This window comes from Buteo buteo, chromosome 19, assembly GCF_964188355.1.
Source record: "Buteo buteo chromosome 19, bButBut1.hap1.1, whole genome shotgun sequence".
NCBI lineage: Eukaryota > Metazoa > Chordata > Aves > Accipitriformes > Accipitridae > Buteo > Buteo buteo.
Window position 1 is genome coordinate 21,218,964 of NC_134189.1, and position 27,858 is coordinate 21,246,821.

The window sequence follows — 27,858 nt, forward strand, 5'->3', positions numbered from 1 at the left end:
CATAAACATTCACTTTTTCTTTTTATTAAGAAAGCATGCACAAAAATAAACTCGTGAGACCACGCCCCTCTCTCCCTGACCACTGACACAAAGCACGGGGGGCCCCACCACGCCGGAGGGGCCCCCCAGGACCCCTCTGCGGGACAGGCCGGCATCCCTCCCTCCCTGCGGGCCGGTACCCGCGCACCCCGCAGACCTCCGCCCGATGCCTTCCCACGCACTAACAACGCACATTTATTTCAGGGGCAGAGGAACGAGGCTAATTTGCACACTGACCGGCATGTATTTACATATGCAAATGAGGCGCAACTTAATACGCAAATGAGGCAAATATGCAAACGAGGAGCACTTGGATACGCAGAAGGAGCCATCTTGGTTTGGTTTTCTTCCAGTGGTGTTTTCAGACTTCCACAGGGCCGGCTCTCAGTAACCTCCTCTGCAAAGCACTAACTGGCACCTACCAGAGGTTGTCCCTCATGGGCGTCTCTGGTGCCACTTTCCACAGAAACCCATCAAGCATGCTTCCAAGCTGTATCATTCCCATCCTGAGGCAGCAGAGATAACGGCTGACTCCATGTTGAAGTTGTCTGGGATTCCTCATTTCTCTTGGAAACACTCAATGACGAACTCTCCCCTCCCCCCCCCCGAAAACCACACACTTTAAAAAGAAAAAAAAAAAAGAAAAAAAAGAAACAAAAATGTCCCCCCCTCCCGAATACAATGAGACTCTGTCCACTTCCCTGACAAAGGTCCAACTTGTTTATCCCTACAGCAAATTTAAAAAGCAATGCTAGTTCCCCACCTTCCTGCCGTCAAGAGTAGAGGTTATTACTCCCCTGCCCCAGGTCTGTCACGCAGCCATGATGTTTTATTTCCATCTTGGTTCCCTTCACTGGTAAACGGGGAATAAGGGCCGGGGGGAGGCTTTACAAAATATTAAGAGGAAACAAGAGGTTTGACAGAACAGAGCCATACCAGAAAAAAGGGGAACACAGGACACAGCTTTGGGGAGGAGGCATCTCAACACTCACTCCTGCTCCTGCACTCTTTCCACCTTCCTGATTTGCAAGTGCTGACAAAACTCATCCTTTGGATTTACGCTAGCTTCCATCACCTCCCCAGCTGAACTGCAAGGGGTCTGACCCACCCTCCTCCCTTTTACACTACACTCTTTGGCTGTTCGGTTTAAAAATCTGCCCCGCTTCACCTCTCTCTTCTAATGCACCTCTTACAAAAACCACTTGTGAGGGCCTCCCAGTTCCTTGACCAGAGGGTCCAGGCCCTTGACCAGAAGCCCCCCAGTTCACCTCCACTCTGAGCAGCAGCTTCCTCTTCCCACCGTTAGCCCATTCACAAACTGGGAACCACTGACTAAGACTTTGCACCTACGCAGCACGACTCCTGTTGCTGGCACTCTCAAACCACAGGCAAGGACAGTCTCCAAAGAAATAGGAGGGGCAGAGGGCCAAATAACAACTGAACAAATACCGATGGGAGAAAACTTCCAAATTTGCATATGCAAGTAAGAGCCTCACTACATATTTTAAAGAAGGGCTTGAAGGGGTGGGGGGTGAAATTAAAAGCTCTGGGGAATAGAATTTGCTGAATCACATGTGACACCCCTGACTGCTTCTTTTACCTGATGGGTATGTAGGCTTCACCTGGAGACTGCAAAAGGCAGTGTAGGAAACAGGTCTGGATTCCCTCAAAAAATCTCTCTCAGTCCTCACAGATGGCACTGCATTCTGAAACCCAACTTCTCTGCTGAAATACCATCTCTGCTACATTCTCCTTTCTCCGAACTCAGGTCTACCCTCCCAGCCCAGCTCAGCTCAGCTCTCCCTACCTCAGGGATTACCCTCTCTTTGTACTTGGGAACTCTGCTTCTTTTCTTGCTTTTCCTGCTGGTGCGAGAAAGTTCACAGAGCTAAGATCACCCCTCCAGTGTCCCTTTAGCCCCCTGACCTTTACAACATTTACGAAACAACATAACTACAGGCTCCCAGGGTCCACTAGGCTCTCTCACTCCAGTAGCCAATACGACAGATTCACCGGCCACCTTGAAGGGAAAGAGGGATTGTTAAACGCAAAATGATGGAGGCAGAGAAAGATGCACTCGAGGATTCAGCCTTCCGAGGTCTTTTCATGGCACCAAGGACCCATCTTTCTGCCCTCCACAGGGCGCCACGCAACACGAAAGAGCCGATCTGATGCGTCCGAGGCCACCAGAGGAGGGGGAGGGCTGTGCTCAATTATTGGTAATAATAATAATAATAATAACAATAATAATAATAAACAAAAGAAGAAAAAGAAGATAAAACAGGACGCAAGGAAGGATTATCTTCGGCAGCATCTTGCGGTGGCTTCTCTGGCGGAGATAGAGAATATATATCTATATACAGGCAAGGCAGGGAGGCTGGGGAGGGTGGTGCTGGCACCATTGACCCCATGTCCCCCTCCCCTCCCGCGTCCTTCACAAAGGACGGGCTATCAAGTCTGTAACTCGCTAGGTGATCAAGTCCCAGTCGAAATCATCGGGGATTTCCTCATTGGCGCCTGGAGGCGGCCCTGGAGGCCGAGGGACCAGATGGTGAGCTGAGCCAAAAACAAGAAAAAGGAAAGAGAACAGTTAGAATAAAAAATGTCATGCTTTTTCACTGTGGTCTCTTGGGCAAAAGAAAGCGTAAGGGATTTGGGCCTTCTCCCTTCCAACAGTCTAGCAAGCAAGAACGCTACTGGCATGAATTTCTCCATCAGAGAGCACCTACCAATGTCTGCAGGTGGCCTGCTGTGAAATTTTCCACAGCAGCTTCTACAGAGGTTAAGTTTCAGCCTCCTTAACTTTCCTTCCAGCTGACTGCTGATAGAGCACAAAGGACTTCATGAACAGAAGCTTCTCATGTAAAGTTGCCTTCAAGCAACCAACTGAGGGTGAGGCTGAGCTAGAAGACTATTTATGTGAAGTGAAAGAAATCAGGCCACTGAAATCCTAAACCTTGCCAGAGCTAAGGAAGAGCGCTAAATGGAGGGTCCCTTGCAGCCCAGGCTCCCTCTCTACCCTCATTGCTCCATTTGATTAGGAAGTGCTTTGGGAAAAATGCACAAAGGGCTTGGGAACCAGTTCTTTAATGTTCACTGGTATAATATGCCTTAATGTCAACCCTTACCTGGGCGATTATATCCTGGAGAGTCCTGGGCGGAGATCTGGTACATAGGAGATGGCCCGGAGAAGAGATGGGGAGGCTGGGGCTGACCATAGGAGTTCACTGGGAAAGGAAAGGAATAAAAAAAGAAACCTGTTAACGTTCTGGTCAGCTGTCTTGGCCCTGACTGGGTGGCAGCTCAGCCACAGAGCAACTCACTCAGACCCACGGGATACTGAGGAGATGTTCAGCTGTTGGGTCCTAACTGCAAGCTATAGCTTGGTCAGGGATCTTGTTCTTGGAACCAGCAGGAGTTTCTCTATTATTGTAAAAGAAGAAAATTTTCATCCAGAAACGCCACAAGCTGGCTCAATATCATCCATTTAGTTCAGCACTAGATGACACACACCATCACAGTTCTATCAAGACCATGATATCCTCTGTGCTTTCCACAGAGCGCATCCTCCTACTCCTTGTCCAGTCAGTATTTCTCCAACATGGGTGCAAGAGCTTTCTTCTTTACAGCTCCTGCCATCTGGAATAGCAGTCTCTCTACCTTGCCATTCCCTTCTGTTGGTCACCTACAAAAAACAGCACCCCCTTCTCCTTTTATGGGTTTACCTTCTAAATGTATTTCTGCCTGGAGAGGTTGCCTATCAGTGGTATGCATCACATAATAACGGTCTGCCGACACCACAGACATAGGACATCCTAATTCTTTAAAGCCAGAGAAAGCTGAGTGGCTACGAACAGCTCTGACAGCCTAGCCCTGTGTTGCTCAGTGCTAGATTGCCTGGCAAAGCTGCAAGTAGTTTGGGATATTCACAGAATTGAGCCTTCATTTACATGTCATTTTAGTCTCCCTCCTAATTACCTTGGTTCATGGATTGCTCCTGTTTGCCACTGTTCAGGGCACAAGAATCAGAGATTCGGGGGGGCTGCTGTGGACCAAGCAGATGAGGGAGCTGACCAGTCTGGGTAAGGAAGTGATTAAGGGAGTCACAGAGGTTGGCAATATGGTGTTGATCCAGCGTCCAGTTCTTCCGCTCAGCCTGGCGCAGACTCTCCATCAGCTCTGCAGGGGACAAAGGACGATGTCAAAGACAGCACTCACACTGTGGTCTTCCCTGCAAAGAGTTTGTCTTCTACACATAAATCCTACCGTCTCCCCACAAACCCAACTTCATCACTTCAAATCTGTCACCAAAGTCCTGAAGAGCTCCATATCTAGGATACTGTCTCACTGACTCAGGTAGGGGAGGGAAGAGTAGGAGGGAAAAATCTCAAGTCAGCTATCTGACATACTTTTATGAATGAATTGCCCCTGCCCCAACCTCCTGCAGTGTTCAAGTGCTTCAGGGTCTTTAACAGAAGCCATGAAGTAGTACACCTCATTTTACAAGTAGAAGAGTTGAGTCACTGAGAAACCCATGGACTTGACACGGTTACATTGAAAAAAAGCTCTGGGCACAGCACTCACATATTCTAGACTACAGCCCTAGCCACTGAGTCACCAGACCTAGTCACTAGGCCAATACTGACCTGAGAATTGGGAGTGCTCAATGCTAGACCAGTTCAGCCGGTTTACCATCTTGAAGCTTTCCTTCAAGGAATCAATGTTGGAGCACCAATCAGGGGGAAATGCTGGAATGAAATGGGGGACAAGATTATTCCAATACAGACCACCCTTTCCCTCCACCCTTTCATATAAAATGATTGACCTCTCTTCACCAAGGAGCCTGATGCTACAGTAGCTAGAAATCCTTCCTCCCTTGGGAGAGTGGAGATTAGCCCCTGACTTTATCCTGCATCCCTAAACAGAATCCCAAACACACTGTGGATGTATCCTCCTTTCCTTCAGTAAGGAAGCGATTTCCCTCTCAGATTTCAATCATAACTGGCTTTCACCCTTTTCCACACACAAAGTAGGCACTACCTGAGGCAAGTTCGCTTGTGGAATTTCTTTTGGGGGCTCCTCACTGCTCTCTTTTCCCCAGCTGCTCTTTCCATCGCCCCTGACTCACCAAAGCCAGCATTGTTGATTGAAGCCTGTGACTGCTGCTGCTGCTGGTGCTGATGTGGCTGCTGCTGTGGGTGGGAGTGCGGGTGATGTTGTTGATGCTGGTGGTAGCCTCCATGCTGCATTGGGGGTGGGTGCATGGACATCACTGGTGGAGGGCCATAACCTTCACCACCCTGCTGCTTTCCCCCTTGGGATGGGCAGCCCTCTGGGGTTGGAGTGTGGAGTGGGGGAGCAGCACCCACTGATGAGGGGCCTTGCTGCTGCTGCTGCTGGTACATGTAGTAGTTGTGGTTGGAGGGCTGCATGTCACCAAGGAGAGAAGAGAAACCTGCCGAGTAAAAGGAAGAGGAGGGAGCTTTAAGAGCTGCCTGGATCAGACCTCTGCTTAAATTATCCATCTCTCATTTCACAGTGCTCATCCTGCTATTTATGAAGCTTTTGGAGTGCCCTCTACAGGCTGCCAACAACTATCACCTGCACAGTTATGCCCTTACTGTGCACGAAATTCTGTTCAAAACAAAAGGCTCTACAACAAAGCCCCAGCAGGATATTAACTTCTAGTACAGAGTCAGGCACTTAAATTCCGCCCCCCCCGGATTTTTCCTGTATTTACCAAAATAACCCATGCTATCCTGAAGTGTCATGCATGTGTTGCTTTCCTAGAAATGACCATTAAACAAACTTAAAAAACAAAACATTTAGAAAATGGGTAACTTGATAAACCTGACTTGCCGTTTCCAAAAAGCTCCCTTCAGTTCCCATCTTACAGTAGCTTGGTTGGGAACCTTCACAATTTTTCTCACACAGATCATTAGAGGTCACACATTCTACTGCTTTTATAGACAGAGCACATAGCACACATCAGGGCTCCTTTATTACTTTCATTCCTCCTGACTCATTGGGTGTGTCATTTCTATCCTCTCGTATTTCAGGCATCCCCTACATGCAAGAGCATCAGGTGTTCTCCATTCTTCCCCACATCAGGAACTTGGCATATCTCTTACATCTGCTTCCCTCGTTCATTTTCCCTTTATGTTGTAGAACCTCCAGGAAAAATCACAGTGAAGGGCATTACATGCCACTAACCTGAGCTACCCATTTCTTACTTTGAGTGCCCTTACTTGTCCATCCACAAGCAAGCCTCAGTTTTTCACTAGATCCAAACTCAACCCTTAGAGCACCCTACTACTGCAATGGGGCAAAAGGATGAATGCTGCCATCCTGACTCAAAAGTTGCCCACAAAATTTCCTCAAAACGTGCAAGTTTTCCTAGACTACCTTACAGCTGAAGACCTGGGGGGAAAAAAACCAAACCCAGTCCACTGCTAAGCTTTTACAGAGGCACACATTGAGTCAAGGTTCTTCTCTACATTTTTGTAGCTTGCTCATTCTACACCACCTCACACAACAGGCTCCTCACTAGGAATCTCAAGTGCCAGCATGATGAAAGCAATAGAAGTAGTAAGTTTTTATTTCACTGAAGCTGAAAGCTCAGGAGGCTCCTCCCAGAGTAGCAAACTTTGCCTGCACTGTACGACAGTTGACAGCAGAGGTGAGAGGCTCACCTAATAACATATTCCTTTTTACACCAGCCTAACATTTAGAAGTGTTTAAAGGCAGGAACAACAACAGTAGATTTTTCTGAAGTGTTTTCCGTGGACGTCTCATCCCATCAGCGATTCTGCCCTCTGGTGGCTGCTTCCTCGGCCCCAGAACTGCAAGCCATGAATGCAGCTGCCGGCTCACTCTTCCACACTCTCAATTCCACAAAGCTCAATTCTCCAAGGCCTTGTACAATCCTAGTTTTAACAGATCTGAGCAATGACGACTTTCCACTCTCCTTTTGGAGAAACTCCACATGCAACAATCCCCTCCCTCTTACGGTTTCTAGCCTGACAGATTGTGAATACTTCTCCGACGTGCTCTGCTTCAGGACTTTATTTCTCTAAGCTTCTGCCATTTTAGTATTTGCTTTTGTATCAACACAAGGTATTTTTAAATCATTATCCTCTTTATTCTCAGAGAACTAAGGGGAGCAATAGATAAAGGACATGCAGATTTCTTATCTGCTCCTGGCAGAACTAATTACAGCATGCCAAAGAAGGAAAGTCTGTTTGCACAGGCTCCTAAACGAAGAAAAATCTGAGAGATACCAAGGATAGATCAGTGGACAAGACTGTGTGGGCAGATACCTGCCCACCCCACATGACGCATATAGTTACTCACCGTGCTGAGAGGAAGATGACTTCTCCAGCATGGATTTGTAGAGATTTCGGAAGGACCAGCTAAGATCCTGGAAGTTGATCTCAGAGTAGGAGAACTTGAAGTCATGGTTGGCACTGTACAGTGGGGTTGGCACATCGGCCCCTTCACGGCCCTGCCCCCCTGCTACAGTAGAGGCAACATCCACAGGCCCCGCACCCTGCTAAGGAAGGTAGAAGTAAGGCCTTTAGCTCGTACTAGGTTTTGTACCTTGAGACAGGGATCCAGAGATCAGATACAGGTAGAACATGCACAGATATCCCCTATCACTTAGCTCATCTCCCAGCAAATCTTCCCAAATGCCGTTTTCCTTGAGGAAAATCAACCACACCCTCCCTCTGCAGCACACTGGCTCCATACTTTTCTTCAGCTACCTAATACCATTATGCCTTTATCCTTATCCCCATCCAGCCCTTTGTTAAAATTCACTTCCTCCTTATTTTCCATCTCTGCAATTTCAGCTTCTTCCCTTCTTTTTATTTTTGCCTCCGTATTACCATTTTCACCATTCCCTCTCTTCTCACCACTTCGCTTTCCCATTCATGCACTCCTCCCCCTCTCCTCTTCCCCTGCCATAAGGCGTCCATCCTTCTCCCTGCTGCTCACCTGGCTGTAGTTGGCAATAGGGGTGGTGCTCTGGAGTGACAGCTGAGGGGTGGCCTCAGGTGGCAAAGAGGCTTCTGTGCTGACTGGAACAGCCCCTCGGGGACTTTTACTTGCCTCTTGCTCTGGGGAGTCTTGTGGTATCTGTGGATGCGGAAGAAAGAGAAAAGGAAAGGAGCAGAAATCAAAAACAGATGGAGAAGTGAAACTGCAGATGGGAAGCCAGCTCCCCCGCTGTAGAAGTTCGTGGCTTAGAAAAGAGGAGGACTGGGCCTTAGTCACTGTAGAGTCAGGCTAAAGGACTTTAAGCCAGATTAACTTTGCTACTGAACAGCAGCAACAACAGCCAATCAGCAGAACGTACCTGCTATTTCATTCAGGCCTAGCCTTTGTCTCCCCACCTGTACACCCTGCCTCCAAAACAGTACCATGGTCTGGTGCTGGAAGGACTCCTTGGAACAAGAAGGGAATTCCCCCTCCTGCTCCATGCTGTCTGGAAAGAACAACACTCACGTCATCATCTGGAGGATGCCGCCTCTTGCGAGATATGTCTGGACACGTATCTATTGTCCAATAAGAGCCCTGGAAAGAAGACACATTGGTGAATGCACAATTAAATCAGAGAGCTTCTTGAAGCAGGAGGTTACTGACTCAAAGAATGCAGCACCAACTAAACATTAGGACCACAAGGACCAGCCGCCAGAACATCAGACAACCAAGACTTGGGTGTTGGAAAGAGATTCCTCTCTTGTGTTGGGTTGTATTGAACAATGAGGTACGATGCTACTGGTGGAAGGCAGAATGCTCTGTTTCCATCACTCTGAGACAGGGCACCAAGAAGATCAAAGGATGTTTTGAACCAAGCTAGGCCAACTCTTTTGGGCATGCACACCCCCTTCAGTACCTTCCTCACAATATGCATTTGTTATTGACTGATGAGAACCAACTCAACGTTCAGACTGGGCAGAGACAGATAGAAGGATTGCTCGTTTTCCATGCTGTGAGACTCCACTCTGAGTACTGTGCCCATTTGGGGGTTTCCCAGCGCAAGACAGACACTCACGTGCTAGAATGCATCCAAAGAGGGGCCACCACGATGGTTAAGAGCTAAAATACATGATGTACAAACAGTTCACACAGAGAGATCTGTTTAGCCTGGACAAGTGAAGGCTAAGGGGATTTAACCACTGTCTTCAACTGTGTAAGGAGATTATAAAGAAGATGGAATCAAATTCTTCTCAAAAATGCACAGCACAAGAATAAGAGGCAACAACCACAAGTTACAGCAGGGGAAGTTAAAATCAGATATAAAGAAAAATTTCTTCACAATGATGATGGTGCAGCACTGGAACAAGTGCCCAGTTGTGCTGTCTCCATCCTTGGAGATATTCAAAACTCAAGGAAGACCTCAACAACCCAATCTAATTGCCCCTCTCTGGGAAGGGGTGGGAGTGTGTGTTGACCTCCAGAGGTCCCTTTCAACATACAATAGTCTATAATTATATCTGTTGTTTTCTGAATAAGTATAAAGACAACTCTAGAATGTGATTTAGCTCATTTTAACCTCCAATTGAAATCTGAATAATCAGTGACAAGCACATGACAGGTTTTCATTAAAACCCAGCCCAACATGCCAGTGAACACCTGCACACATACACACTGAAGTCAGTTAGGATTTCCTGGAATAAGCCATATAATCAATGGTATTTTTGAGCAGTGATCTTCAAAGGTATACTACTTCCATTTATAGACACCAACTGAGCACTGCTTAGTCCTTTAAATATATCCTGAAATAAAAGGCCTGAGCAAGTGGCCCTTTCTGGTAACTTTAGGATGGGGGGAGGAGACAATCTTTCTGTCTAAATACATAGCTTCTTGTCCCCACCACCTCCTTCTGCTTGTTTGTTTGGGGTTTTTTAACAGTAATAATATCTGCATGCCAAGATGCCAAGCCTTGGTTTTGCTAGCAATTCTCCTTTACAATCTATATACACTAACAGAGCTTTATTAGCCCTTACTTAGCCAACAAATTCCTAAATCCTTGAGTTTTACTTGTAAATGATTTCTACAGATTTGCACTATCTGATGGTGACATTTTTTTCCTCAACACCAAATGTTTTGTAGTCTAAATAGGTAGTAGTTCTGCTCTTACTTCCATGGATCTTGCCTCCATGAAACCCATGATGTCACATCATAGTCCTGCCATTCACCAGCAGCCACTACCGTCTTTCATAACAGAACAGGTTGGACTAGACCCACATTTTACACATAAAGATCAAGAAGAAAAAGAAACAAAACTAAAAAAGTACATTCAACCCCATACTTTCCTTCTTCCAGTATCTTTAAAGTCAACCGAAGATCACAGATAAGAAAAATAATTGCTAAAACCATTAAGGCCCCTTTACAGGTTCCCTTTAAGCAAATGCTTCTGTAGCCAAAGCACTGCAGTAAATCTTACTACTGCTTCCATTTTTGCCTACACTTTAGGTTTCAAATTCCAACCATGAGTTAGAAAGGGCAACCCCGGCTTATTCCCTGCAGTTTTAAATTGCTTGCCCAGGAGCATGCAGATTTCTTACCTTCCCAGGATCATCTCTCGGTCGAGGCACCTTCCGAAAACATTTATTCAGAGAGAGGTTATGACGAATAGAGTTCTGATGAGAGAGTAAGAGATACAGGTGAGTGCTACCACAGAAACATACAGCCTTCTTGAGTATGCCCGAGAGCGGGTAGAGAAAATAGAAGGATGGTGCATACTCAAAAGCCAAAGCTCACTACATATACCCAGAACAGAGCAGAACAGAAGCTGTGGAAAGGAGAGGGATGGATTAGGATGAATAATTATGGGGCTGAACCACCTATTCATCTATGGAAGGTGCAATGAAAATAGTATCAGTGTGATGCAGAGGTTGGTAGTGATGTGAGTTTTGGGGGGGTTTTTTGTTTTGTTTTTCTTGGTTGTTGGTGCTGGGCTTTTTGCATGCTTCTTCTTAAGAGCCCACCACATACATAAAATAAAATTCTCAGAGAAAATGGGACTTCTCCCTCTGCATTTTTTCCAGTTGGTCAACTTAGTTTCACATCTGCCTTTTTATTTTGCTCAGTAAGGATATTTTGCACAGAATTAATAAAATAAGTCCTGTTATTAGACAAAAAGGGTACTTTAACAATGCAAGTCCTCACCTTCCAACCAATACCAGCATTTTTGTAGTAGGGAAAGTTGTCACAGATCCAACGGTAGATCTCACTAAGCGTCATCTTCTTGGCAGGTGATGAGTTGATGGCATATGTGATCAAAGTGGCATAGCTGTAACGTGGCTTCCCATCTTGGTGCACTGCAGCCTCATCCTTACTCAGGGTGGCATTGGGATCTGTTGGTGAGCCTGGGGGACACTTTCGGGCAGCCCCTGGAGGTCCTGCTTGTGAGGAACCCCCTAATTTTTCAATAGTAGCCCTTAAAGTAAGCTGTGGGAGCCAGTCTATGGAAGTGAGGCTGCTTTCCAGGTCAGAGGCCATGATGCTGGAAGCAGGAGTATCTGTGAGGAGAAAGGAGCAGAAGGGGAACTCCTGAGATATAAACAAGGTGAACCCTAAGAACAGAAACATCCATTGGCATCCCTCCTCTGCTCCTCCCCTTACCACAAATACCTATGCGAAGATCATCCTACTTCATATACCTTATTCACAGCCAGACAGAATCATCCAAAAAGGCCAATGACTATGTCTCTGGGAGGACCATCCTTGCTGATAGTGGCTGGGACAGTGCTGATGGTAACATTGCTAGAATGGTCTTACCCAGAGCATCCCAATGGTTCCCAGGTAAAGAACTAAAATCTGTTCAAAGGAAGTGGAACCTTTTCAGTAGCTGTATCGCATTCACTCCTTTACGACGTAAGCAATATAACCTTGGGACCCTTCACCAAGATTACCTGAAATCCAGTAGGTTTACTGTGTTAGGTAAGAGGAAAATCATAGATAAAAGGGAATACTCCTTCATGCCATATACAAACCACAATTTAATTAGATCATCTGGAAAAGTCAGGACTGTGACTATCTTAATTTAGGGGGAAATTAATTTCTCTCCAAGGCCTAGCCTCTCTTTTTGCATCAGGTGACATTATAATGAATCCTATTCCTTAGAGCTAGGATTACATATCTCATTTTAAAACACCAAGATCACGCATAATACTATATATAGATAATTACATCTACCATGTCGAGGTGGAACAGACTATATTAAGCTCATAATAGTTAAAGCTTTGCCTACCATAACCCATTTTTCCTAAATATACATATAATTTTATTGAATTAAATCTTGCTTAATTCACAATATAACAGGCAAGTATTTTCCCCAAATCTGGGACACAAGAAAAACTTACTTGTCCAAACTCACACAACAAGTTTGCTATAGGGTGGAAACAGACTCAGGATCTTTCCTCTCATAAATATTATGTACTTCCCCTCATAAAAATAAAACACACCTGTCCAACATGGCTAGCACTTGTACCCAGGGTTTTCTACTTAACAATTATTTTATATGAAGAAAATATTTAGTGGCATGAACTTGTATGAACTTGTACACTTAGCACACAAACTTGTATACTGTCTTTTGTAGTAGTCAAGGCAGCAGAAAGATCATCATTCTTACTCATAATTGGCTGCATCACTATACTAGGAGCAATCCCTTGAAGTCTGGACTGAGGTAGCTAAGTTTCCATGGCCACAACCTGCCCTGCTCTGCACTTATTCTTTGCATAAAGAGAAGAATCACGTCTTGAAGGGCTACAAGGTTTTAATCTTTCTTTTTCAAAATTAATCTTTTTAGAGGATTAGATGATGCTATCTTTGAACATGCTAGTGCATACCAAATGTCAACGTATGTGCACATACTTAGGTACATGCTCATGTAACAAATTAAACGCATGTATACATGTAAGAGAGAAGAGACAGACATGAACACACTCTGCTTAGGAAAGATTCATCAGCAGACACCTCCCACCAAGTGCATCACTCAGACGAGTGGATCAGATGAGACAGGGAGACACCCATCTGCATGAATACCAATTAGATACTCATTCTAAAAATAGGTATTCGACAATAACACAGTGTGGATGCACAGATCCAGAGACAGATGCACCCAGCATTTTGACACAGAAGCTCCCTGTTCTTCCCCCACAACCATATGCATTATACCTTGTACTTCTGCACTGAAGTGCTCTCAGCACAAGAGCACTTAAGAGTCTCCACTCCAACACGTTTGTATGCACTAAACCTTTCATTTTCATGCATGGGCTCATAACACCTCTTAGGGCTCAAACACCTACACAACACCCCAACAAGATCCATCCCTCAACCACCACGAGCAGCGGCTCCGAAGCCCTGGGCTCAGAAAACACCTCCTAACTGCACAGCTAATGTTATCACTTGCACTCATATGCACACACGGACTGAAAAGTAAAATTGCAGCACTACAGTATCTGTAGCGAGTGGAAACATCTTTCTGTCTGTGGAGGAAAGGGAAAGCCCAACTGCTACTAACTTATCTATCTACTCATCTGCCATGCTATCGCATATGATAGCAATGACTACTTGCTACACAGCTAACTAGACGATCAGAGCTGCAAAAGGCTTTCCATTATCCACCCTCCTCGAGTTGTTGTTTATTGAATATAGCCCTTTTTGGGCAAATTGATCTAATCGCAAACATTTTAAATTAAAAAAAAAAATAAAAAGGCAGCACTATTCCTTCCTGAATTACACAAAGGAAAAGCAACAACTTGTTTTTATCCAGTGGGGATGGACAGACCGCTGAGGTATCCACATAAATAAAGCACAGCTACATTTGCATGGTAACTTTACAGATACTGCCCTCACTAAAAGTAGTATTCAACTTGGGAGAAAAAAAACATGAACTCAGTATCAGCTGAATCCTTAATTTTGTAAGTGTGCCTCATATAAATTTTAATTTCCACAGTGCAATCAGAGAACAAATTACTGCTGCTTATCATATGCATGTTAAACCATTATGAAATATCAGTTATGCTAACAATACAAATCCAAAGTAAAATAAATACAAATTTCCCAGCTGCCCCCTCCTTTATTTTTTTCTTTTAAAAGACATACACAGAAATCAAGAAACTTACATTATAAAAGCCTACGGCAGATTAAGATACCCAGAAACACCAGAAATAAAAGAAGCAGAAGAAAACACTGCAGTTTTCACAGAGCTTCAGATTTGCCCAGGTTATGCCAGTAGAGCATTTGGGATGACTGGCTATGCAGCAAAATGTAAGGTTGATATGCAACATGCCCATCGTCAAACACACAAGCTTTTGTGTATTTGTGTAAAACACACTTGTCACGGAGACAAGCAAGGTTAGAATTGGGGCACATTACACCCACGCTAAGAATCTGAATATTTTCATTCCCTGCTTTATAGAAATCTTTGACAAGAAAAAATCCCAAAATCTTAAATAAAAAGATTCTGTATATACATATGCACTAATCACCCAGTACTCAAACAATTACTTTTCAGTAAAATACAGCAGCTCTTTGAGAACATATAAGCTAGACAGTAATTTAAGACAGAAAGTGAAGACTCAGACCCAATAGCAATCATGTGGGAAATTTCAAAGCAGTGGAATAAGATTTTTTTTTTCCAAGTTTGAACCTGATCATGTTACTGGATTTGTAAGTCTGTATCCTGGCAATATGGCACCTGTAATCATCAGGCATAGTCAAACCTTAGGTAAGGTGGCAATTCCAGAACACTGTCAGTGCAAAAATAATTTGGTGTCATTGGCTACTAAACTATTTGAAAGAATACTTACTATAACAGTAATACTTGTTATAATTTGTGCTGCATATCTCATTCACCTGATCCAAGCAGCACACCAGCTTGACGCTACTTAATGGTATGATAAAACAAGACTGCAGCCAAACCAGAGCAGCTGATGATTCTTCCAACTTTCCCTTCCCAGTTTATTGCCTGGCAAATCTTCTTTCAAACTCTTCTCTTATGATCCCACTCAAACAAATTAAAAAAAAAAAAAAAAAAACAAACCCTAATGACTAACAAACACATTGAACTGAAATCAAGGGTGTTTAAAAAAAATCCTACCACATTAGCAAGCCAGAATTAACTTCGAAGAAGTAAAAAGAAAGTCAAAGATGAGAATTCATAATCTCCCACTTTACATGGTAAATGGTATCTGTTTATGTATTTGGCTGACTTTAAAAACCAAGGGTAAGGTAGCCAAGTCATAACCACCATCAACAGCTGGAAACTGACTGCAGAGTCTTCATTTCTCAAGCTCTAACTAGTTCCAGCACAACCCCAAGTCAAGACAGGTCAGTGAGATGCAAAAATGACAGCCAAACACTGATCCAAAACTACAATTAAACAGACGAGAATCTGATTTGTAAGAAAAATTTATTAATCATTAAAGAAAACCGTAGCATCTAATACCTTTTAATAACCACTAATTCACTTGGGAGTAGTAATACTTCACTACAGCTTTCCAGGAAAGCTACTGCCTTACTTTGAATATTTGCAACTAGCAAATCAAACCTCAGGCTAAAAATGCAAGCCAGCCTTCTGTCTGTCAGACAGTACTATGCCTGCCACTGGACTGAAGAAATCTGTACTTTGACTGCCCTGGTGTTTTGCAAGTGCTTGCTCTAAGCCAGTCAGTTCTTATCCAAGATCATTGCTACTTATATATCAGGACTGAAAAATGTATGAAATGTGGGGAACAGTACTCTAAGGGTCATATTGAATGCAGTTAATAAACATTTATAGCCTGAAACATTCTCTAAGGCTGAACTCAAAGGCTGGCCAGTCAGAATCAGTTACAACTGAAGCAGAGTCATACAATGAATGAAACTATGCTGTGCACAGCCTACAGAAGATGCATATTCTAGAATAAATATCTACATTTTCTTTTCTATATCTACTTTCACTGTTGCTTTATTCACTGCTATTCCAATCCAATGAAACACTACTGGCAAAACATTCAAAGAGGACTCAACTTAGGTTTCTCAACATAAACCTTGAGAAGGCAGAAATACACAACAGACTACCAGTGAGAGACAATGCTGTAGAACACCCACAAAAATAAGGCCACTTCTATTTAGGTGTCTGAAACACAGATCCAGTGATCTAACTAACAATATCCATCTAATATACTCAGAGATACACCTACCTTCCAAGGTATTTAACAAACAAAAAACCTCAACGAACTGGCAAAAAAGAACCATTTGACTGCAACCTTTCTGAAACAAAAAGGTGAGCACAATGTCAGTTAGAGGAAACTGCCTCAAAAAATAAGGAAGAGAAGTAACACATAAGAATACCACGTGCATGGAGAAACAGACAGCTTCAACTCTGATGGGAAAAGGCAATTTTGACATATTTGTGTAAATTACGCATGCAAGAAACCTGTATTCTTATGCCATTACAGAAAGGGGAAAAGAATCAATTTTGCTAACTCTGGCAGGAAGTAAGACATGTGCTTTTCCTCAAAAATAAGGAGGTGTGAACTAAGAGGGCAGGAACAAAACACTTTAAAATCCTACCTTCTCTAAGCAAACATTCTCACTGAGAGATATTTGTTTCATGTAAGAAATTAGAAAAAAGGATACTGATTACCTGCATAGTCTGAAATTGTTATCCATCATTTTGGTAACTACTTGGGAGAAGCCTTCAGGAAATGTTTATGAAATGAATCAAATCCAGAAGGAAGAGAGAGGCTGCTGGGTATTGTTCATAAAATGAACCTTAACCTGGAAGGAGTGGTAGGTGTCATGTTAGTGTATCAGCAAACCAAAAGAAAAGCAGTTTGAAAGTACGCTTCTGTCTGCAGTGCCATATGAAAAGAGGAAAACCAGTCCCTAGGGCAAAGAGGTAAGAGAAATTGTCATACCCTAGAATCATGCTTCCCTTCTTTGGGAGCAGTAGAACAAGCAGAAAAACATTTTCCCAATAAACTATAGGCTTGCAGATGTGGTAATAGGGGGCACACAGTTCTCGCCAGTCATGAACCACAAAGGAAAAAAGAATTCAACCAAAGGAAGTTACTGTCACCTAAGAGCACTCAAGTGTGGTATCACCGATACGAATATGAACTGTCACAGTCTGCGCCTGCCCATTGCACAGTGGTCTGACTCTATATCCCTACTCAAAACTATAGTGTGCAAGATGGAATGGCTTTGAACGTTCAATGCTCTTTTGTGTAAAAGAACACAGGTGGTACAGTAATTATGGCATCCCAAACTGGAAATTTGCTAAAAGTTACAACACAACACACTAAAATGATACTGGAAAGATCAGAGTTAGAAGAAGATGAAAACTTTTAGACGCTGTATAGCCTAATATAAATCACTGGACTAATTGTTTTAATTAAATTGTTATACAGATATCGTTTTCCTTTAACAAATAGAAATCTCAATAACATAAGGTTCATATTAAGTCTCAAGAAAAAATAAAAAGAAAACAAATTTGTTTTCATAATAGTTACTAATTACATAAATATCACAATAGCACATTTTAACATAGGACCTTTCAATTCCCTCCATTTTGTGAAAGGTGCATGAGCAGGGTATAATTTTGTATTTTGAATTTAGTGAATGAACGGCACTGACTGCGCACACATTCTTGGTACTAATGAAGCATGAAGCCTTGTGGGGACTATAAAGTCACCAAACCCCCCATGTTGGAAGTGCATCAGGATCCAATTCCAAAAGCAATTATGTACTAGTTTTGTACAAAACTGACAAAATGGTATAGTTTACAAAACCTGACCTGCTTATTTAAACTTATCAACAGATGGCATTACAGCCAAAGTCTAAAATATCCTCATGTCAAGGGAGACAGGCATAAAAGGCTAGGATCAAGCATAGCTAGTGCCTTGCCAGATTTTAATAAGACCAACTAATCAAATATTTTTGTTGTCTTCCATATAAACATGCAGCAAAAATGCACTTCGAAATACTACACAAACATTACAGAGACCCCTCATAGACAGTCTGAAAATACGTGTTCAAAGTTAAGATTAGTTTGTTTATTTATGGTGCTGCATAAGTGGGGAATACGTAACACCTGTCAAAAGAAACAGCAAGTGATACTGAGAATACCGGTATGCCTAAATACTTCTGAGCTGAAAATTATTTTCTTTGTAATAAGACTACTATAAAAGATTTATTCTGATAATAAGCCAAATGGCCCATGACAACCCTCCCAGTAACAGATTTGAAGTAAAAAGTAAACCCAGCACTTTGAAGAAGCACAATGAAAATATATCACCACAGCAGAAATGTCTCTACAGTATCCCTCTACCCTCAGTACCACTACGCAATATTTTACCATTGGAAGTAGGAGCTGTAATTCTAAATGTATGCCAAGGCAGGCAAGAGAAATCTTTGGCATTTGCTTTAAGAATATTAACAGAACAATTACTCTTACACTGAGAAAGGTATTGGGTATTGTTTTTGGAATAATTCAAATTTATGAGCACATACCTGGAATTAAATTTTCCCTTGGAAACCAGGAAGTCTGTGGTAGAGAAACTGTATCTAAGAGAAGGTATTTCCCCCAGCCTCGTGGGAGCACCCAGGTTGAAGAGAAGGATTTAAATTTTAGCTGCCTATCAGAATCACATCCAGTAGTAAACCTTCAGTACAGGATATGCAAACACTGATACAATACCTAGATTGTCTCTGAAATTAGAGACATCAGAAGTAGATCAGCATGCAGAATACCTTGCTCAGAAGATAGGTACAGAAAGGATAGGTACAGAAACCCAGGTTAAAAAAAATGCAACACGCATTTATAAATCAAAACTGTATTCTTATTCCCATTAAAAAATGGGTCTATCAGTGAAAAATGACTGTTAACCTTGCAGTTCAATAATAGTAATACTACAAAGCTTCTATGTAAGAGAGCTCCCAGAGCTAAATGAATGCCAGCCAGGCACAGTGAAAATGAAAACCTGACTGCAAGTGGTCAGAACCTGTTCACCAAAGGTTGAACCACTGAAAATAGATTAGTCAATATGAACTCTGCAATGGTTGCTGAAACAAGCCACAACCCATTCTGTGCCACTTGTGGAAATGGGTATCAAGCACTAGCAAGAACTATGTACTGAATTCACAGAAAAAAAGGAAATTGGTATCCAGTGCAGATTAGTCATATACCATGTGGCCAAAACGTACATGCAGCAGATGCTCCCAGAGTTAAGGTTACCAAAGCACTGCAGAAAAGCCTGTTAAAGAGGAGTTTGGAAGCAAAGCACAGCTGAAATTGAAGTTGGAGAATGATCAGAAGAATCAAGTAATACTGCGTGAAGCTCATAAGTTAGGTCTCAACCACTGTTTTAACATAATTCCTTTTCACTATTCTGTTAGCTGTTATTCTGAACTAAACTGCCTGAACTGTCTTCCAGGAGACAAAACACCTGACAGTCCCTAGCCAGGCTCACAACTTGCAAAGATCTGTACCAAGCTTGAAGGTCAAGAGGATTCAGAACCACACTAACAAGGAACACATGCCCATTAACAGTTTCTTCTGGCTTAAAACACTAGTATTGCTATTGGTTTTCTGCACCCTACTCATAGGACACTCCATTTTGTGTATCATTCTCAACCCAGAAGTCCTATTCATTTCCTTACAGACACTGAAAGAAGCCCCTTTCTTCCACACATATACTGGCCACAGTTGCCACCTTGCAACTGCGAGTAAGTATTATTCTACTTCAACCCTGACCTTCCTAGTCTTTGAGATGTTTTGTCTTTGCTTATGATGATCTTTATTTACTTTTGCAATCATCCTTCTTCACAAAAGAAGCCAGGGAGAGGAGGGTACGTATAATAAGACAACTACCTCCTAGTACCAGTTAGACCTTTTGAATAATTTTCAAATATGCAAATAAGTAGTTTCCATTATGTCTGGCCTCTATCGGCTGGCAATTCTCCTGTATGTACCAAGGCATGAGTCAGCTGAGGAAGAATGTGAAGAGATGCTCATGCAAGAAATGGAAAAGCACAATGTCATGCTTGTGTTGCTGGCAGAGCAAAGGACAATACAATAAGAGACAGCAACAGATAGGGGAGAAACATAAATGTGAAGGCCACTTAGAGCGAGTACAAGAAGCTGGAACCTTATGTGGTGGATGATAGCCAAAGAACAGGCTTGTCAAGGAGGAGATGGCAACATGTTGAGAAAACACGCCAGGAGAATAGCTTCAGTAATTGTGTTTTTAACAAGACAAGAAGGTAACACAGTTGTCAGAGGGCAGCAAAACCAGCTAGCATTAACCAAGATGGTAAATGAAGGAGAAGGCATAAGGGTTACCCAAAGAGACTAAGAAAGAAGAAGTGGGAGATTCAGGCCATGAAACTGGAAGATGAGTGTATGTGCAAAGCAAGAAGAGTACAAGAAAACCCATGTTATAAGCTCAACTGTGGAGGCTCACAACAGTGGAAAGCTGGAAACAAAGGGAAATCTCAAAGGAGCTTTCTGGAGTTCTATCTTGGCCTCAGTGGTCTTAAATGTGCAGCAAATCACTCAAAAACGATGTTAAAGGTAGTATGCCAAGTTGCATAATTTAATATCATTGGCATGAAGGAGGTAAAGAACAGCAAAGAGAGGATACCAGAGGTGGGTCTTTCTGTCTAATTTACAAAAAAAAAAAAAAAAAAAAAAGGAGGAAGATAAATAGCTTAGTGCAGAAGCTACTGAATGAATGACTAGAACAGTAGGAGGGAAACCAGGAAAATACTGACACAAAAGTCAAGGGAGGACAAGATTTCAAGACTGGGCATGATCAAGTGTCAAAAACAGCAGGGAAGCCAAGAAGGATGAAGATGGAATAGAGACCCTGAGACCTGGCCAAGAAAAGGTCATTAGAGATCTTAGGAGAAGCTTCAAGGGAGTCAGAATATCTATACTTAAGTCAACTTAAACAACAGTTCTAGGCTGCAGACATGGTACAGGATCTTTCAGTTTTGGAGTCACAGGTCGTTCCATGAAACAAAAATTAATTGGGGCATCATGCTTTCACTGCTTCTTAACACCACAAAAAGCAGCATATAGAGATTTTGAGTTCAATATCACACTGTAATTAAGGTGATCAACAGCAAGAACAGCCAGCCTTTATAAAGTGTTCTTCATCCTTATACTTTGGAACCCTTATAAAGGATCAATAACCTATTCCAGGATAAATGGGAAGCCATGCATGCAGAAGTGCGCAGCCCAAGGTCAGCCAGCAATGGAGCCGCAGAACTATGCGGAGAACACGGGTCTCCCAAATGCCAGACCAATTCTCTATATTCAAAGCTTGTCTGCTTTGTTCAGGTGGCGATAAAGGGAATTTCAGAGGTAACTATTTTAGCAGCTTGTTTATTTTTCTCTGCCAGTTCCTGATGGGGAGGGGGAATTGTTTACTTAATAGTTTTTTGGGGGAAATTGAGAATTCAGAAACTTTGCTCCTTAAATTTGTGACCACAAGGAGTTCAGATTCCTTCCCAATTATTCAGATTTGAACTTTTAACAGTAATTACATATTTCTGCTATAATCAGCCACGGTCTTTATACAGCAGAGAGCATAAACAAAATTTGAATTGCTAATTGTAAAAAACAAAAAAGCAAATTTTTTTTCCTCAAGGTATAAAAGCTCTCACTCGTCATCTCCCCCTCTCCCTCATTACTCAGTCTCTCATATATAAAAAAGGGCCAAAAAAGAGCACACATTCTCTTATTTCTTGACTTCACATCAAGTAAACTTAGACCAGCTTAGAGAGATGAGAAATGAGATACTGGGCCTTGCACAAATTTTTCACCCCAATTCACAAAACCAAGACCCTGAAGTGCTAGAAGGAACCAGAAAACGTAATGCAAGGGCTTTTCATTCTAACCAACTAAAATCCAGCCATTCCAGAGGAAGGGAAGGGCGCAGGGGAGAAGGGAGGGTGGGAGAATGAATGAGTCGGATTATGGAGACAAAGCACCGTTCCCCAGCATAGCGGAACTGGCTATTTGCAGAGGAACAGAATTCTATTTATTATATAGTGGTAAAAAAGAACAGGTTTCTTGACACAACCTCAGACAAAATCCAGTATGTGTCCACAAGCATATAATCTAATGAAAGCCAAACCAAGAACAGATCAAAACGCAGGTGTGGAAGTAAGAGCGGGGCCTGCGAGTTGTAGTAAGAAAAGATTCCTGCCCACGAAGAATCGTAGAGAGGAGATGAGGGATGCTTGCTTGATGAAGAGAGAAGCAGGATTTTAGGCATATAGGACCACAGGACAGAATGCCAAAGGGACAGCATGGAAAATGAGATGCAAAGAGCAATACTGAGAGAACTGGGAGGAGGAGTGCGGTGTAGGAGGAAATGAGAGTAAAGAAGTAGGCGGGGTGGAAACATGCTGGGCCTTAAAGGTGCAGGAGAGGAACCTGACTGTGACATGATACTAGGAAGCCCAGGACAGGATTCAGGAAAGGGTTCACAAAGGCCAGGAACTAGCAAAATCTGTGCGTTGTCTACCTTTAAGACACCAACTCCAAGGTTCATAATAGGATGGAGTAGAGGACGGGGCAGGTCAAAGACAGAAGGATAAAAAGACAGTCTAGTCCGAATCTTGGCAAAGCACCACAGAACACATTAAATCAGTCCTAAACTCTGCTGCGAGGTCTCCGAATTTTGAAACACTCCCAGTATTTTGCATTTTCATTTCAAACTTTAAATGAAAATTTGCAATTAATTATGAAAACATACTGCAGCATGCTTGCTCTCTCTCAGTAATACACATACACAGACTGCCTTTAAAAGTGAAAACATGAGGACAGGGCAGAAATACGTTATAGATTTTTAAGTTCATCATATATCCCTTAGAAGGAAGAAGGAAACAATAATAGCAGAATAGATAGCAAGTAGCAATAATGACTCCTACCAAGATGATAAGTGGGGGTTGAACACATCAACTGGATATTTTTGCTAAAATAACACGATGTGCAACAGCCAGCAATACAGAGATTTAAATGCTTTTCTTTATGCTTCAGAGTTAACACAACTGGAGAGTTCAAACATTTTGAAGATACCATTTTAGGCTGTCCATTAATCTAGGCACTATTCATCTTTTCAAAGTTGTCTTCCAGACCGAAAATGCTAGAAACAATACTTTTTAAAGTTTCAATTCTGAAGCATCACTCGGCAACAGATTCTGCAAATGGAGTACTACAAAACACAGAGGGTTCTGTGTGAAAGCCCCTGGTTACAATTCTACCCAAGATTGGGAGAAGCAAATGGAAAAATGAGTCCAAGAGCATTTCATCTTTTGGTTGCTAATGACCGAGATATAATTCCTGTCTGACAGCTGTGTAAAATGAGATAATCAGCTCAGGCCTGCTCTTGAAGGACAGCTGTCCATATCACAGTTGCCATTAACCATACCTCCTTTTTGACACTTGAAGTAAAGGGCCAAAGATCCAAACTGTGATGCAGACTGAATCTCCCACTATATGAAGGTCAGCTGAAGTTTAGGGGAGGAGGTAGTAAGCAAAGATACCTGTACCTGTGTGGTAAGAAAAAACTTCTCCACAGACACCAGCATTCAGCTGTATTTTTGTAGAAAGAAAAAAAAATACTACAGTAGTCACAACCACGTCTTGGACCGGGAAATTATATCCAAACTCCTCAAACTGTTTATTGTATTTTCTGACTCCTTATTCTATCCTAGAAACTTGACTGCAGAACCAGATTTCAAGATAAAACCCAAGAACTTACAGAACACATACTTAAACGTTAATATAACCTCATGATCTGTCAGTAACGTAATCCTTTTGCCATAACTCTCTAGACCTTCTCATTTCATTTTACTTAAGGGCTTGACCTGAGAAATGCCACACACTCAGTTCTCAGATGGGAGTGGAGTGCCCATAGGACAGGATCAAACTGCTTCAACTTAAAAAGTCAACTTTTGGAAGCATGAATGTCCAAATTTAAATTTACAAACCCATACACGCGTAACTGTCTCTTTACTCCAATGCTGAAGACTTCATTGCTTCTGTTGAAATCAACAGTACGTTCCTGGGCATTTACAAGAATTAGGCTATTTACTTAGGTATCTAAACGTGGTTTTTAAAGTCTAATTTTAGGTGTTCAGGTTTAACATTCTTACTGTAAACTCTTAAAGACATAGCACTTTCATTTAAATGTGCCTATAAAGTACCTTGTACTTTTATGAAGATAAATAATACTCTCCCTTCTTCTTTTACGGATACTTTCGTATAAAATAAATGGTGCAGAACAGCTGCAGTATTCCACCTCAGAGGAAGCTGCATTTTCACCTGTGATAAAATTTGATGTAAATACCACGATCACACTAAAGAGCTATGCTCTCTAAAAATTATTCCCTTCCTTAAATTTATCAGTATGTCCTAGCTTTTGCAGAGCTGTGTTTTAGACTACAAGATCTCCAGAGCAGAGATCATCTTAATTTTGTGCATCCAAGTCAGCATCGAATGCCCTGTCAGCAATTAACAAATAAAAAACAATTACTCTACAGCACACGACTTTCAGCCCTGTATGTCTGTCATGAATATTTAAAGCTCAGGAAGCAAATACAAAATCCTAATCTTTATCATCAGTAATGAAGAAAAAAACCATTTCATATACAGAAAGATAATTGTCGTGGGAGAGGAGAATTTTGTAAGGCTGGCATATATATTCTGTAAAGTGCCCTGGCATCCATCAGAGCCAAAAGCACTTGAAAAATGTCAAGTCATTACTGAGGAAGGGGGCAGCATGAAGTAAATTAACCTCAAGAGCATGAAAAGTCAGTTACCCCCTTGAATGTACAAAGGCCAAAATGCCTCAGTTATCTCCTCCCTTGTGCTAGATAACACAGTTATACTCAAAACAGCCTGATTGCATAACTATAGGGCAACAGGTAGGAGGGCATCTAACAGTACCCCCGGAACATACATACGCTTCGTGGTTCAGCCCTCCCATAGAAAGAGGCACCTTCTGAAGCTATGGATAACTGTCAGAATTCGCTGCCAAAATGGGCAATCACTTTGGAGGGACCTGGCATCTTTTGTCTGAGCTTGCTAGCAAATTACACCAAGGAATTCCTTCTTCAGGGACTCCCTGTTAACCATTGTGCTCCCAAATGGATTCCAGAAGGGTTCCTGTCCTGGCCAAGGACCCTTTTGATCTTGTGTTTCCTCACTGCTATCTCACTGGAGAACAGAAACAGGAATATCTCAGGTGAGACACCCTTAGGCATGATTCTTCTGCTATGGGAATCTGCTTTGACTTCATTTGAGATGAAGTCTCCCTCAGACTCGATTTTGCAGGAAATCACTATGTTAGTGTCAGAACACTCATTTGTGACTGGAAATTAACTGCCTCATTTACAAAAAGCAGCCAGCTTGGCTCACCACAGCACTAGCATTAGGATTCACATTCCTAGCCCCTGAACACAGCATAAAACACAGACGAAGACTGGTGGCAATAGAATGGCTTCTTTTGGCTTTCAGAGCAGGTTCCACCAGCACTGCCACGATTTTCATTCCCAGGCCCCTGAGCACCACAGAACCCACTCTCAAGGGCACTCTTTCCAGAATTCATCCCACAGCCCCTAGGTACATTAGGACACACATCTCAGAGTACTAGCACTGGGATCTGTACATACAGCTCCCAAGCACAGCAAGGTCTGCATCGCACAATGATTTTATTACCACAGTTACGAGCATAGTAGGACCCACATGGAGAACAACTGACACTCCAACCCCACGGGTGCATCCTTGGACACTAGCACTACAAATCACTGCTTCTGTCTCCTCAGAGCTTTTTTTGGCCAGTATTATCCTTCTCAATGACCCCTAAATGACAGAAATTAATTTCACGCAGGTGATGATAAAGGCTGAGACTAGGACAAATACACCAGTGAAAGAAAGTAGAAGGGAAAGGGCAGAGAGGTTTCTTACAGTTAAACAGGGCTAAGGTCTCCCATAAGCTTAAATAGTGAAGGAAGGACTCAGGTCAATTCCATATAGCATATAAGGGAGCTAAATGAGAGAGATGGAGAAAGACACACAGAAGAAGGCGGCTGGGGAGATGTTCAGAAACAGAGAGAAAAGACTGAAAGGAAAGCCGATACAGTGAGAGAAGAGACATGGAAAACAAGGACAGAAGGCGAAAGAGAAGGACAGCTAGGAATAGAGAGGTGATATAATGTGGTCACTCACTCTGTCCGGAAGATTTTCTGGAGAGAGGTGGATTGTCTTCAGTGCTGGTTTCTGGGGTGCTGCCCTTCACACTCCTTCTCTGAGACCCATCCTCAGAGCATTGCTGTCAGCTATTCCAAGAGCTTCTTCAAGAAGTATTTTCAGGGTGAAGGGATTGTAGATGAAATCAGGATCTTGAGTATTAAAACAATCTGCTTGGGATTGTCAGTCCCGTAAAACTGCTGGTTTTATCCCAGGATGGAGATCCTCTCTCCCTTTTGGCAGCTAACTACTAAAGGGGTGTTCCCCCGGGAGACAGCCTTTTCGCTGATTGTCAGATTATTTCAAACATCAAATTTCCCCAATCTCCCTACCTGTAAATCTCTCTTCTGTTTCCTCTAGGTGCACCTTGTCCTTAAGGGTGGGCAAATCTCCTTCTCTGAAAAAATTCTTGCTATCTCTGTGGATATTATCAGCGAAATCTGCCTTTTCCTTTCCCTGTAAATGGGAGGTGTGTCTTCTCTCCTTGCACAGGATATCTGAAGAAAACCCTCTTGGGATTAGGAGATGAGGGATCTTCCTTGGGATGAAGGAGGATGAGGTCAGTATTGGAAATTACCTTTATCTCCAGTGGTTAACAGCAACTGGAAAAGGGAAGAAGAATATCTAAATCTGCCTCTGCTTTCTCTCCCTTATTTTGCTTTCTCTGCTGCCTGCTGAGCAGATGTAAATAATTAAAATTACTAGACAAGTATCTGGAGCTCCTGCTTATTTCTGCCTTGGGGACTGTCTCTCTTGGGCATACGGGGTTTCTTCTGTGAAGACTCCCCTGTTACTATCTGGTCCGGAGAAGGGCCGTCTCCTCTGCTGGGGGGAAGAATTTGCTCAGTAGCGGGGAGGAGTAGGTGGCAAGGGTTACTCTCACAACCCTCAGAAACCGGGCTCTGAGGACACCTCTCCCCAAAACAGGTACTGAGGGAGCTCCAGGAGGCTCTATTCCCAGCGAGGAAGAGCAGACCTGCTTCTAGACAGTTACCAGGGCTTGGTGCCGGGGGGGGCCTCTGCCCACCCTTGGCTCGTTAGTGGGGAAGGGGGCAAGTGTTAAGCTCCCCCGCCAGTTGCGGGGAAGAGGGCTGGCAAGTGGGGGCGGCGAGGGGCCGCGGCGTATTCCCCCCCCCCCCCCGCCGGGAGCTGGGCTGCCTAACGGGGAGTCCCCTCACGGCTGCGGACGGGGCGGGGGGGGCGGCGGGCAGGGTCTGCTCCCCCACCCCGGCAGGCTACGGGGGTGTCCCCCCCACCCCTGCTGCCCGGAGGCTGTCCCTGGCTTCCCCCCAGGCCCCAGCTCCTCTTGCCCGGGCCCGGCTACCACGGGAGGCCGCGGCGGCTCACGGGCCTTGCGCGGGGCTGAGCGGCCGCCTCCGCCGCCTTCCGCCGGGCCTCGGCTTCCTCCCCGGGGGGCTCCCCGGGCTCCGGTGCGGGGGCGGGGAGGGGGGGGGGAGGGCCCGGCCGGGCGGCGCTGAGTCTCTCCAGGCCCCGCCGCTCCCGCGGCTGCTGCTCCGGCTGCTCCGGGCTGCGGCTCCACTGCAGGCCCCGGCTCC

General features: G+C 43.5%; 1 protein-coding gene across 4 annotated transcripts; it reads right to left on the reverse strand.

The window, feature by feature from the left end:
- FOXJ2 (forkhead box J2) lies at positions 1-27,858 on the reverse strand. Of its 4 annotated transcripts, none has more exons than XM_075051568.1 (12): positions 26,635-27,858; positions 26,282-26,406; positions 11,215-11,567; positions 10,611-10,685; positions 8,545-8,613; positions 8,035-8,175; positions 7,393-7,591; positions 5,168-5,494; positions 4,686-4,787; positions 4,018-4,218; positions 3,168-3,266; positions 1-2,595 (listed from the first exon to the last, which is right to left on the reverse strand). In XM_075051568.1, exons 3-12 carry the CDS (start codon positions 11,545-11,547, stop codon positions 2,507-2,509), a joined length of 1,635 nt encoding a protein of 544 aa, XP_074907669.1. In that variant the 5' UTR covers positions 11,548-11,567; positions 26,282-26,406; positions 26,635-27,858; the 3' UTR covers positions 1-2,506. The 4 variants fall into 4 exon arrangements, with proteins under 4 accessions (XP_074907669.1, XP_074907668.1, XP_074907670.1 ...); XM_075051567.1 differs by adding an exon at positions 16,682-16,815 and having other exon boundaries at positions 26,282-27,858; XM_075051569.1 differs by having other exon boundaries at positions 7,393-7,588; positions 26,282-27,858.